We start from the raw sequence: 14,495 nt of genomic DNA on the forward strand, positions 1-14,495 counted from the left end.
TAGCAGGTTGGTCTTCGTCCCCAGATATCGCTCTATGGTAGTCCTCTTCTGAATAAATATTAGTCACCCTAAATCTCTTGCCTCCAAATCAGATGCTCTAAGGTCCTTACATTACGTTGAGTCTTGTCCTGTACTTCCTGGAGTGCTAATAGACACACACTCCTTTGCACTTCTCAGTATGTCAAAACTGGATTATGACTACCCTGCCTACTCCTCTGCCTCTCTTTCAGATCATCATCGTCTCGATGCTCTGCACCATGCTAGGTTGTGCCTCAACTCTGGTGCCTTTCATTTGTCGCCTACCCTAGAACTTTTATGTTGAATCCGGGGTGAGGCACCTCACCGTGCCGGCTACCTGGCATCAGTTCGGAAGCTAAGCTTCAACCAACATGAAAAAGCCGTCGACCGGTGGGAGGGAGGGTTCAGTCGCCTCCGGAACTCACCAAGAAAATGGCGTTTCATTACATTTAACGCTGGTTTTCCATGGGGAGCCCCTATGGCTCCCTGGAGCTTCATACCCAAAGAGAAGGAAAAGAAAGGGCTGACCCGGGAGGTGACCACCACAAACTCCGCAACGCGAAGCCGAAAAGTCAGGCTGCAACCTACGACCCAAGGCAACACAAGAATGCACAGGAGCAGACACGCGCACAAAGAACGAGCGGCCAGGAACATGTGCAACCCCCAAATCCTCGCGCCCAAAATGAGTCTTAGACGTCACCAACACGGCAGCAAAAGCTGCAAATGTCCGAACGGCATGGGCGCAAGGACAGATCGCAGGCTGGTAGACTTAAAAATCTGCGGACGACCTGGGAGACCCGAGCCCTGAAACAGGGAACGAGGGGAACCAGATCAACCCAAAGCACATCCCCAGTCACGGTACACAGGTAACGATAAAGAGCCGCAACCGGACAACACATGGCGCACCCCCGGCCGAACCAACCAAGCATCAATAACCCAAGGACCCCTCTGAAAAGCAGCTGTCTCGACCATCGCCAGGACAGAGAAAGGCTATGAACGTACAAACCTACAACCATTACCAAGAGCAGAAACCCCTGCACCGGAAGAGAGCCAGAAGCTCCCCGACCCGATCCGCAGAGGCCCGTGCCAACAAAATATGCCCTATGAAAAACAATCTTGAACCAAAGGGGCTACCACAAACTGAGGAGAAGATAAGAGGGCACCCTGATCAAGGACCAGGATGGCTTAGGCGACACATGAGCAGACTGGAGGAGAAACATAACACGAGAAAGCGAATGGAAAGGGGCGGATGTGATGTCCACCCGGAAAGCAAGCCATAGCGGCTCCGCCAGTACCGCATAATGTGAGGCGACAGTAAGAAGCATCAAATAACAGTCCTGAAAACCCAAGAAAGAACCAGACAACCTAATGAGAAAGAGAAGACAACCTACGAAGAGCCAGAAAATGGCTAATAGAAATAGCAGGAACGTCATACTGTCACCGAGACGAAGCTCGCAGGTGGGACACCATTAACGAAGCCACCTGATCAACATAGAGATGGTGATACACCCGCGTCAAAATACCAGACATGAAGAGCCGAGAAAAAGGCTGAACCAGTCACGTACAGGACTGGTCTGACCTGCCGAAAGAGGCAGAGCTGCGGGAAAATGTCCTGGGTTCGGACACCTATCAAGCAGCATCTGATAATAAAGCTGGGTCGGCCACCAAGGGACCACGAGGACTACTGTCCTTGGGAATGGACTCCAACCTAGCCAGAACTTGAACCAACAGCTGGACTGGGAGAAGAGGTACAGGTAACCCCACCTCGACCAGTCCTGCCGAAAGGCATCCATTGTGAAGGATGTTACCCGCCATTGTTGGCGGGTAAGGGCGCCACATAGAATGGGAGATGCAGAGACCACGCCGACGCGAAGATGTCCATGGCCAGGAGTCCATAAGTCCGGTAGAGCCAACGAAACGAGCCGGCGACGACCGGCCAATCCGTGAACAGAGGAATGAACCGAGACAAGCTGTCTGCCAGGACGCAGAACACACCCCGGAAATACACCGCAGAGCTAGCCAAACCGCGAGAATCCGAATCCGAACCCTCCAGAGTGCAAACCAGACAGTCACGAACTCCCGAACCGTGCTGTGAGTCTGACGGACGGACAGACATCACCATCCCCGGCCGACCTGGTAAGCACTGGTCATAAAACCCCAGCCGAGAGATGACCCGTCCGTGAATACATCAAACAAAGACTCGGGGAGGTGTCAAGGCACGGAACCCCGAAAACCCCAAAGAGGAAGCTAGTGATGCAGCACCAACACAAGTTCCCCGGAGGAACGAACCCAACGATTGCAAGAGACGCGGAAGGGGAGTCCCCAAAGGAACCAAACAGACACCGAAGCCAAACCTGACCCTGTGAGCAGACCAGCACGTCGAAGTTCAGACTGACGCACAACCTCTCGAGCAACCGCCGAGCGATCCAGGAACCCCCTCAAACAGCTGAATGTGGGACCAACGCCGCAGCAACGCTTCTGTAGGGAAAGAAAGGAGCGGCCCATGAGCCCTAAACAAAACCCAGCCAGGTCCGAACCCGGGATGGAAACAGGTGGAACGGCCTCCAGATCACCAGGAAACCGAACCCGAGGATCTGGAAAGAACCACAACCCTGGCAAGTAGAAAAGTGAACCTACTGGTAGCACACACCAGCCAGTCGTCGAGGTAGGCCAGACACCGAATCCCGAGCAGACGCAGACAGGGCACCAAGATCCGGTAAAGATGGGTGAATACACCAAGTGCCAATTACAAACTAGGGAAGGCAACAAAAGCAGCAAGCATGAAGCCCCACCACCAACTGTGCCAGTCCTGTGCCAGAGGAACGTGCCAAGAATTGATCCGCAGGTCCCGTGCCACCATCCACGCACCCGGCCCCAACAGAAGCCGGACACGAAACAACAGTCCTACGAAGAGGGCAAAGAATCCAGGGCGCAGACTGAACAAGTTCAGAAGAACTGCAGATCCGCAAGGCCCGTGTCTGCATAGAGCAGACGGGAACCCCGGAAGGATGGGGCAGATCGACCACGTCCAAACGCACCCACGAAGATGACATGACGAAGCGCAGGGAAAGAAGCCCACCCCGCCAGCCCTGAACCCCACAAAGGGGTGAGAAGCCGTCCGCCACCACCAGAGGCCGGAAGACAACCAAAAACGCCCACTAACTGCCGGACCAAGTGAGAGCCAACAGAGCAAGCTGCTTCCCCAGCGCCCCATCAGCAGCAAAGGGATAGGGGCCCCTTCCGAAAGAAAGGGTATATATATATAAATACACACACACAAGGTGTGTATGTACATGCACATTCACACGTGTACACAGACACACATGCACACACACATAAGTATACACAAGTACATGTATATATATATGTACACATATACACACATATACACATGAAAAGAAAAGAAAATTCAATAGAGAAAAGAAAAATACAAGCCGCCAACCAGTGGGCAGAGAGCACCACGCAGGCCAAGCGAAGACGGCACAAAGAAAGCACAAAACTGCATCAAAAGGCCCACCTCGACAACAAAACCCAAGGCCCTGACATGACCACAACACGTGCCAAGACCCAAAATGATCAGCCTGCAAGCCAGAAAGACCCCGGAACCTCCAGAAGGCAGAACCGGGTCACACGAGGAACCAAAGCCCCCTTAACCCACAAAGAGGGGCCCAAGAGGAAGAAACCTCCGGAACGAAACCAAAAAACCCAAAGGAACCCAGAATCCAACCCGGGGGGAGCCCAAACTACCACATTTGCCGGCGGAAATACACCACACAAAGACAAAGCACAGCCCCCAGAGAGAACCCCCCAGTGAAACGGCCAAAACAGACCGAAAACAAGGTGTGAGAGCAAGCATAAACAGACAGGGACACTAAGCCCAAACCCTAGAGCCCAGACCCAAAACAGACAGAAAACGGAAAAACCGGTGTAAAAACCAACACCCAAGCGCTCCCAGAGGAACAGAAGCGGGCAGAAAACACCAGAAAAGCAAAGAAACGGCAACCGGAGAATAAAACCCCTGAAAGAGGTGAAAAACTCACCCAAGATGCTAGCTCGCACACCCAGGAACATGTAAACAAAATGCAGCACCTCCCTGGTGGCCACGCTGAGAAACCGGGAGAAGAAAAGGGCCACTTGAAACAGGGGGCTGTGACCGACAAAACAGATACAAAAAACCAGCGTTGAATGTAATGAAACGCCATTTTCTGGATGAGCCCCGTAGGCTCTCTGGAGCTCATTGGGCTAATGTATGTTATGTTAGACCGGGTCATTAGCTATGAAGTTCAGACCTACCAGGGACCAGCACCAGAACTAGGCCCCTTCAGAGAGGTTTCAGGGAGCTGGCCCTGGAAAAACCCCATTATGGTTGGGGTTTTCCTCGTCTGCCATCGACCGAGGTTAGGCACCCAGAAAGGTAGGCATAACAAAACAAACCCCACATGCTAAAAAACTACAACAAAAAAACGAACAGAGAGGTAGAAACTCCCTACAATACCAAGGAAACAATCAAACAATCAATTTACTGCCTCGCCGGTCGTCCACGCAGCACTCCGTTCCCCGGGAGGGGGGCCCCGGACCTCACCGCGCTGGCTGCCTTCAGTTCGAAAACTAGGCTTCAACCAACGCAAAAAAAAAAAAAAAACGCCGACCAGATGGGAGGGAGCATAACCAGGGAGCCTCCGGGGCTCACCCAGAAAATGACGTTTCATTACATTCAATGTTAGTTTTCTGTGGGGAGCCCCAACGGCTCCATGGAGCTACATACCCAAAGAGAAGTTAAATAGGGACTTACCCGGGAGGCGGCGGCCACAAATTCCTCAATGCGAAGTCGAGACAACTGGCTGCAACCTGCGACCCAAAGCAACACAAGAACAACGAGGAGCAGAGACATTCACCAAATAACGGGTGGCCAGGACCCTGTTCGACTTCCAAAATCCACACTCCCAAATATGAGCCCAAGACATGTTACCAAACACGGCAGCCAAAGCTGTAACCTTCCGAACGTCATGGGTGCGAGGATAGACTGCAGGCTGACTAGACTTAATAACCCTGAGGACATCCTGGGAAACCCGAGACCTGGAACAGGGAATGAGGGAAACCGGATCAACACAAAGCGCATCCCCAGCCACCCCAGCTGAAGTACGCAGGTAATGGCGAAGTGCTGCAACCGGACACAACACATGATGCACCCCCGGCCGAACCAACCAAGCATCAATGACCCACGTACCCCTCCGGAAAGCAGCCGTCTTGTTCTTTGCCAGAAAAGATGGAGAAGGCTGCAAACGGACAAACCTACCCCCAGGACGAAAAGAGCAGAAACCCCTGCGCCGAAGGAGAGCATGTAGCTCCCCTATCCGGCCCCAGAGGCCAATGCCAACAAAAACAAAGCTTTGGAAAAACAATCCGGAACCGAAGGGGCCACCACAAACCGAGGAGAGGAAAAATAGGAGAGCACCCTTTCCAAGGACCAGGACGGCTCAGGAGGCACACGAGCAGGCCGTAGGTGAAACATAGCAAGGGAAAGCTTACGAAACAGGACGGATGTGACGTCCACCCCGAACAGTAGCTTGAGCGGCTCCGCCAGCACCACAAGATATGAGGTGACAGTATTAGGCATCAAATGACGGTCCTGAAAAAGCCAAGAAAGAAAGGACAAGACAACCTGATCTGAAAAAAAGACAACCTACAAAGAGCCAGAAAATTGTGAAAAGAACGCCAGGAAACTTCATACTGTCGCCGAGACGAAGCTCTCAGGTGGGACACCATCAACAAAGCCACCTGATCACCACAGAATTGGTGATACACCCGCGTCAAAAAGACCAGATGTGAAGAGCAGAGGAGAAGGTCGAACCAGCCCCGACGAAGGTCGGGTTTGGCTTCGGTGTCTGTTTGGTTCCTTCGGAGACTTCCCTTCCGCCTCTCTTGCAATCGTTGGGTTCGTTCCTCCGGGGATCTTGTGTTGGTGCTGCATCACCAGCCTCCTCTTTGGGGTTTTCAGGGTTCCGTGCCTTGGCACCTCCCGGAGCCTTCGCACGATGTGTTCATGGACGGGTCATCTCTCGGCTGGGGCTTTGTGACCAGTGCTCACCAGATCGGCCAGGGATGGTGGGGTTTGTCCATCAGTCGGGCTCACAGCACGGTTTGGGAGTTCGTGGCTGTCTGGTTTGTGCTTCGGAGGGTTCGGGTCACTCAGTGCTCTACCATTCAGCTCCATTTGGACTGTTCTCTGGCAGTTCTTTGCTGGAACCACAGGGTTTCTCTTAGGTGTTTGCCTTTGGGGTTGGTCCCTTCGAGTGGCTCATTTGCTAGATTCTCGGGGTTTGGCTAACCGTGAGGTTCATGTCTGGGGTGTGTCCTACGTCCTGGCGGACAGCCTGTCTCGGTTCATTCCTCTGTTAGTAGATTGGCCGGCTCGTTTTGTTGGCTCTGCCGGACATATAGACTCCTGGCCATGGACGTCTTCAAGTTGGCGTGGTCTAGGCGTCGCCCATTCTATGTGGCGCCCTTACCCGCCTGCAAGGCGTTCACGGTGGATGCCTTTCGGCAGGACTGGTCACGGTGGTATACCTGTTCCTCTTCTCCCGGTCCAGCTGTTGCTTCGAGTTCTGGCTCGGTTGGAGCCCATTCCCAAGAGAGTAGTCATCATGGTCCCTTGGAGGCCGGCCCAGCTTTATTTTCAGACGATGTTTGATAGGTGTCCGAACCCGGGGCGTTTTCCCGCAGCTCTGCCTCTTTCTGCAGGTCGGACCAGTCCTGTACGTGACTGGTTCGGCCTTCTTCTCGGCTCTTCGCGTCTGGTATTTTGACGCGGGTATCACCATCTCTGTGGTGATCAGGTAGCTTTGTTGATGGTGTCCCACCTGCGAGCTTCGTCTCGGCGACAGCATGATGTTCCTGGTGTTTCTATGCACCTTTTTCTTGCTCTTCGTAGGTCGTCTTTTGCATCGGGTTGTCTTGTCCTTTCTTGGGTTTTCAGGACTATAGTAATTTGATGTTTCTTACTGTCACCTTGTTTTGTGTGGCGGTGGCGGAGCCGCTCCGGCTTGCGTTCGGGGTGGACGGCACATCTGCCCCGATCTGTACACTTTCTCGCGTTTTGTTTCACCTCCAGTCTGCTCATGCATCGCTTGAGCCGTCCTGGTCCTTGATCAGGGTGCCCTCTTATCTTTTCCTCAGTTTGTGGTAACCCCTTCGGTTCAGGTTTCTGCTCTTTGGTACTGGTGGTAGGTTTGTACGTTTGCAGAATTTCTCTGTCATTCTGGCGACTGTCAAGACAGCTGCTTACCGGGGGGGGGGGGTCCTTGGGTTATTGATGCTCGATTGGTTCTGCCGGGGGTGCGTCCCGTGTTGTCCAGTTGCACTTTTTTGCTGTTACCTGCGTACCGTGTCTGGGGATGCACTTTGGGTGGTTCCGGTTCTCCTCGTTCCTTGTTTCAGGGCTCAGGTCGTTCGCAAAGTTTTTAGGTCTTCCAGCCTGCAGTCTGTCCTTGTGCCCGCGCTGTTCGGACGTTTGCAGTTTTCGCTGCTGTGTTGGTGACGTCTAGGGCTCATTTCAGGCACAACGATTTGAGGGTCGCAAAGGTTCCTGGCCGCCTGTTCTTTATGCGCACATCTGCTCCTGTGCGTTCTTGTTGCCTTGGGCCGCAGGTTGCAGCCTGTTGTCTCGGCTTCACGTTGCGGAGTTTGAGGCGGCTGCCTCCCGGGTCAGCCCTTTCTTTTTCTTCTCTATGGGTATGAAGCTCCAGGGAGCCGTAGGGGCTCCCCACAGAAAACCAGCGTTGAATGTAATGAAACGCCATTTTCTGGGTGAGCCCCGGAGGCTCCCTGGCAACTCTCCCTCCCACCGGTCGGCAGTTTTTTCGCGTTGGTTGAAGCGTAGCTCCTGAACTGATGCTAGGCAGCCGGTGTGGTGAGGTCCGGGTCTCGCCCCTCCCCCTCTCGGGGCGGGGAGGGCTTCGCGGACGATTGGCGCGGCAGTACTCACCTAATTGTACTCACCCAATTGTGCTTGCCGGGGTTGAGCTTTGGTTCTTTGGTCCCGCCTCTCAACTGTCAATCAACTGGTGTACAGATTCCTGAGCCTACTGGGCTCTATCATATCTACATTTGAAATTGTGTATGGAATTAGCCTCCACCACATCACTTCCTAGTGCATTCCATTAACTACTCTGACACTGAAAAAATTCTTTCTAATGTCTCTGTGGATCATCTGGGTACTAAGTTTCCACCTGTGTCCCCTTGTTCGTGTCCCACCCGTGCTGAAGAGTTTGTCTTTGTCCACCCTGTCAATTCCCCTGAGAATTTTGTAGGTGGTTATCATGTCTCCCCTTACTCTTCTGTTTTCCAGGAATGTGAAATTCAGGCAGATGTGAGGCAGTAAAGTGAGATGTTTGCTTGTTTGCTTGGTTTCTTGGGATTGTAGGGAGTTTCTACCTCTCTGTTCGGTTTTTGTTTTAGTTTTTTACCATGTGGGTTTTGTTTTCTTATGCCTATCTTTCTGGGTGCCTTACCCCGGTCGATAGCAGATAAGGAAAACCCCAACCACAAGGGGGTTTTCTAGGGCCATTGCTCCCTTAAACCTCTCTGAAGGGGACCAGGTTCTGTCGCTGGTCCCTGGTAGGTCTGAACTCCTTAGCTAATGTCCCGGTCTAATATACCATACATTAGCCCGATAAGCTCCAAGAAGCCTCCAAGGCTCAACCAGAAAATGGCGTTTCATTACATTCAACGCTGGTTTTATTTGATTTTATAACATTTTATTTGATTTTATTTATTTTATAAACCCATGGAACTGCCTCCCTACTAAATGCGTAAATACCATAACACTGCTGAATTTCAAATTGCACAAAGTCAGTAGGACAAATGGGCACCATTGACAAGCTGTTGGCTTCCTGTCCCTCATTGAAGCCACTAGAGAGATGGTGGCCCTCGGGTAAATTCAGGTAAAATTAATTTAAATATATAAAAAAACTCTTGCATATGTTTCACAAAATTCTTGAACATTTACTGTACCCATGATGATAATTCACTGTCACTCATGCTCATGTCTGAAAAAAACTTTGAACTAGTAATATGCATACCTGCAAAAGTTCTGTTATTTGTACATAGGTTTCACCCTGCACATGCTTCTGTGGATCGCACTTGAAGAACTCCCGTGATTCCTTAACTAGTACTGCCTTGGCCTCCCTCATGATGTCTTCTGAATACTGTAAATATAATCTCCTTGCCACTTCTTGCTCCACAGTAAAGTTACCTGGAATATTGATAAACATTCATAGTAAATACTTGTTTAAACTGGTCCATAATCCAGTCATTTATTAATATATAATAACCCTTAAATTGCACCATTAAAAAGCCTCTATCATGGCACTCAGAAGAAATACTCCCCAAAATGTAGACAAATTCATATTTGGCAATTCAAGTTCTAGAGGTAATAATGGATAGTGATTTGAATGATTTGAACCATTTGAGAGTAAAGCTATGATATGTATAGTCTGTTTACCCTCATTGTAGATTCTAAGTAACATCCATGAAAATTCCTGCATTGCATATCCTCGAGCTTCAGTGAGTGCAAGCAACAGGTGGAGTCCATTTACCAGCTGCTGTGGTGACTGTTGCAGATTGCAGTTATTACTTTTCTGTAAATTTATTTAAAATAATATTATTCAACTAAACTATTTAAAAGAATAGGGAAAGTGCTTCAGCAGTATGACACACACAAGGCAGAAGGATTTCAAGCTTACACAGCTACATTGTAAAGCAGAAAAAAATAGCTTTCCTTCAAACTAAGGAAATAAAACAGTTTAAAATGCACAGAAAAACTCAGCTGGAAGAAAGGTGGTACCATCCACAAGCTGAAGACCTATTCCTGCACCAGAGATATGCTGGCAAGCAGGTAAGTAATAAAAATAATTATTTATAAAACCAGCGTTGAATGTAATGAAACGCCATTTTCTGGGTGAGTCCCGGAGGCTCCCCAGAGCTATCCAGGATGAATGGACATGTATAACTTTCTGGCATCAAAGTGCTAGGAGTTCTTGCCTACCGGGGACCACGAGACTGAACTTGGCCCCCCTCAGAGAGGCACGGGGAGCAATAGCCTATAGAAACCCCCTTGTGGTTGGGAGCATTCTATGTCTGCCATCGACTGGGATAGGCACCCAGAAAGGTAGGCGCCCCAAAACAAACCCCTATTCTGGTGAAAATATTGCTACTGAAAGCCGAACGAGTGGACAGAACTCCCCAAACAAAATAATCAATCTTGCATGACGTCATTACGTCGCCGTGCCCCTGTCTGTGCAACCCTCCCCCCCCACTCCCCGAGAGGGGGGAAGGGGGAGCCCCAGACCCTCTGCGCCGGCGATCCAACTTGCAGTTCTTAGGCTGGATGTCAAAATACGCGAAAAACACTGCCGACCGGAGGGAGGGAGAAATGTTGGGGAGCCTCCGGGACTCACCCAGAAAATGGCGTTTCATTACATTCAACGCTGGTTTTCTGAGGGGAGCCCTGTCGGCTCCCCGTAGCTACCTCACCACAGTTAAGGAAAATAGGGAAGGATCCGGGAGCACGAACACGAACAACCAAAACGCGTCCACGACCCCAGAGGCCAAGACGCGCAGAGAACAGCGAAAAAAACGCAACAGAACAACAAAGGCCCGGCCCGGCCCGACCCGACCGAACTCCCCCGGCCCGACCAACCAAGAAGCAACCCAAAGACCAAAACGAGAAGAAAATAGACCACCCAGGCCAACGACCAGGACGGCACCAGAACTCAAGAGCAGGCCGGAGGTGAAACAACGCCCAAGACAGCAAGCGCAACGGAGCAGAAAGAACCGCAACACCGAACACAAGCTGGAGCGGTTCCGCCAGCACCACCGAATACGAGGCGACAGTAAACGGTCCCAGACGACGTTGCCGGCACAACCTCAAAGGGAAGACAGGCCAACCCTATCAGAGACCAGAGAACCCTTTACAGTGATAGGAAAATTGGGAGGACCGCTAGGAAAACCACACACCGCCCCCGAGACGAAACTCGCAGCTGGGAGACCAACAACGTACCCACCAGTGCCAATACAAGCGACGAGAAATGAGAGACAAAAACCCCAGACACGAAAACTTGAGGGGGAAGAACGAACCAGCCCTGTACAGAGTAGGACCGATCCGCAAAAAGAGGTGGAGCCGTGGGAAGACCCACCTGACTGGAACTGAGGAAAGCAGCAGGTCTTGCCAAGGCAAGCAAAAATCAAAAGGAACAGCCGCCAGGGAATTAAGGAACCCAACCCCAGCGAGCTGAAAAGAACCAACCCGGGGCGAGCAGAAACCCCCCATCTGGGAGGAACCCCTCCCCCCCCCCCAGGACCAATAAAGCTCCAAGGCCAAACACCAAGGAGCCAGGGCCCAGGCAGAGGTCAATGAGGAAAACGAGCACCACAAACGAAAGCGCAAAGCACGAATAAAAAAACAGCGACTGTGCAACCCAAAGGAGCAACATAACCAGCTCCAGCAGGGAAGAATGACGCATGCGTCCCTGAGGCATCCATGAGGAGAACTACGCAGGACTTGAACCGCAGGAAAGCAAACACACCCGTTCCGGAAAAAGAACAAAGAAAAACCGGAGCCAGGACGGGAACCCAGCTAATTGTTCCAAGAAAGGGAACCAGTAAGGCAGGAGCAGTGGACTGAAAGTCCACAACTCCCCACAGACAGTGCAACACCGAAGCCTGCAGTAAATTGCAAAGAAAAAAATGTAGGAACTCAGTACCAAAACAGAACACCGGGGTAGTTCAAAAGCAGGAAACTGAACATGGACAGAGGCCCACCCGAGCACCCAACATCAGGATAGTCAAAAAGCAAAGACCCAGAGACACAGTCAAGTGTAGCATAGGAGGAGGAAAAACGGAAAAAGGCAAGGAAAACTCCGAATACGGACCAAGGAGCGGCCGGGAAGCAATGCACACGACCAACCACAAAATGTGTAGTGGAGGGCGCACATACCCGAGGGACATCATGGATAGCTGGGTGCAGCCAGGCACCGAAGATAGGCAAGGAATGAGTATCCAGATAGGGAAAAACACCAGGTGCCGACAAACGAAACCAAAAGCCCGAAATGCGGGGCAGAGCTCCACAGGACAACAAAGAACAAGCAACACGGACCAAGGAAATTTACTGAAGACACACGCAAGGAGACCAAGCACAACACACCACACCTAACACCCCTGTTAGGAGCCATCGACGCAACCCCGCCAAGCGGGGAAGAGACAGAGTAAACAAGGATGGGAGCAGTGACCAAGGGTGGCACATGCCAACCTTGTGGCATGTTTTTTACACGAAACAATGGGTATAAATTTGATAAATATAGATTTAGGAAAGACTTGGGTAAATACTGGTTCGGTAACAGGTGTGTTGATTTGGGGAACCAATTACCGCGTAATGTGGTGGAGGTGGGGTCCCTCGATCGTTTCAAGCATGGCTTGGACATGTATATGAGTGGGATTGGGTGGATATAAAGAGGAACTGCCTCGAATGGGCCAATAGGCCTTCTGCAGTCACCTGCATTCTTATGTCCTTATGTTCTTATGCACAAGGTGACACAGAAGGTAGCTGAGTACCCAAAGCAGCCACAGACATGAAAAAGAACCTGATCAATGTCAGAGGAGATAGGAAGCTGAAAGTACTAGGAAGCGACGTGGTGGAGGCAGACTCCACCCACAGGAGCAAACGTAGATAAGACAGAGCCCAGGAGACTCTGGAAACTGCACAACCATCGACCGACAGGAGGGCGGGGTCAAAGAGCCTGAGCTCAACCCCGCAAGCACAACTAGGCAATCACCCCGCGAAAAGTCGAGAACCAGCACCCGACCAACAGAGGCGCCAGACATGACAATCTCACCTGCAGAGCAAAGACATGACCGTGCCACAACGCAGTCGAGCCAAGTAACATACCAGGAGCATCGCTAGTGGTGTGCTCGAACACCATGCATACTAGAGGCAGTAGGCATTGTATGAACTGTTACCTGAATAAAATATGGAAGTCCAAGGTGAAATATGTGCAGAGGTGCACGCCCAGCAGAAGACGAGGAGCAGTACAGAGGGGGAGGAGGAGGCACCACTCTGAGCCACCCCACACCCGGAAGCAGAGGAAAGACCAAAGTGACGCCCCCGTATGTAAAATCCAGCACACCCCCAGCATCGAGAGGGCTGCGATTGGAGGGAGAAAACGAGCAAGAAACCTAAAAAAAACGCGAGAAATGACACGGAACACAAGAGCACACCGCCCAGAAACAAAACGCACACCCCGGCCCAGTGTGCGAGACACGAAACGCACCACCCAGCAACACATGTCGTACATACACATAACATACAGACACATCATATACACACACTGTACAAACACCAGGAAGGTGTACGTAACGAAGACGAGGAACGTCGAAACTAGAACTAGAGACGACGCGAAAACAAAACAAGGCGAAACTGAAGCGAAAGAAGACAGAGGACGGAAGGGAGGTTATCTTGAGATGATTTCGGGGCTTTAGTGTCCCCGCGGCCCGGTCCTCGACCAGGCCTCCACCCCCAGGAAGCAGCCTGTGACAGCTGACTAACACCCAGGTACCTATTTTACTGCTAGGTAACAGGGGCATAGGGAGAAAAACTCTGCCCATTGTTTCTCGCCGGCGCCCGGGATCGAACCCGGGACCACAGGATCACAAGTCCAGTGTGCTGTCCGCTCGGCCGACCGGGAACCAACGATGCCGACAAAGGACCAGACGAAAACCACATCGGAAGTCAACAGACGTTCCAATAATATTGGAAAGTACGAAGACATGTGTGAACCAACGAGAACCACAAGTAGTAAGCACAAACGCACGGAAGTACATATGAACAAAAATATACCTCTGATCAAAAGACACGCAGGGACCCAATAGGAAGGGAACAGGATCGCAAGGTAAGGAAAAGGGGGCGAAACACACTCCCTGGAACTGCGGGACTGACAAACCCGAAGAGACACGGAACCGAACCCAGGGAGGGGTATACCCGAAACCAACATGAACACAGAGGGGGAAGAAACAACCCCACTCTGAGGACCTGCCAGCCCCTCACCGAGGGTACAAAGACTCAAGAGGGGTAAACGGGGCCTAGGGCCCCCTCAGGCAACCCCTTCCCAACCTCGGGAACCTCTTCGGCAAGACCCGGAGCCGAGCTGCACCCCTCAAAGTTCCAGCTTTACAAGGAAAAGCCGGAGCAGCTGTATAAACACTAAGGTAGGAAGCCCACTGGTCAGACCCATATGGCATGGCTGGAAGAACCGACTCAAATGCCTCCGCCGCCACCTCGAAAGAGGAAACCCCCCCCCACCCCGAGACAGAGTCTCAACCCAATCAGACCCCGCTCCAACCTCGAAACCTGCCTACGGTTCGGAGCCCGAAGCAAGGGAGGAAGTGTGCAGAACAGAAGGGAAAGGACGAGGAGCGGAAGGAGC

The 14,495-nt window shown here is 51.6% G+C and overlaps 1 protein-coding gene across 3 annotated transcripts in view; it reads right to left on the reverse strand.

Moving 5' to 3' along the window:
• The window catches only part of LOC123764809 (uncharacterized), a 430,287-nt gene that overhangs the window by 89,187 nt on the left and 326,605 nt on the right, over positions 1-14,495 (reverse strand). For all 3 annotated transcript variants that reach the window (XM_069302648.1, XM_045752985.2, XM_045752984.2), the window contains 2 exons: positions 9,521-9,656; positions 9,099-9,271 (listed from right to left, as the gene is read on the reverse strand). In XM_069302648.1, the coding sequence (XP_069158749.1) occupies positions 9,099-9,271; positions 9,521-9,656 (309 nt within the window). The remainder of the gene's footprint in view (positions 1-9,098; positions 9,272-9,520; positions 9,657-14,495) is intronic.

The sequence above is a fragment of the Procambarus clarkii genome, chromosome 48 (assembly GCF_040958095.1).
Source record: "Procambarus clarkii isolate CNS0578487 chromosome 48, FALCON_Pclarkii_2.0, whole genome shotgun sequence".
Taxonomy (NCBI): Eukaryota; Metazoa; Arthropoda; class Malacostraca; order Decapoda; family Cambaridae; genus Procambarus; species Procambarus clarkii.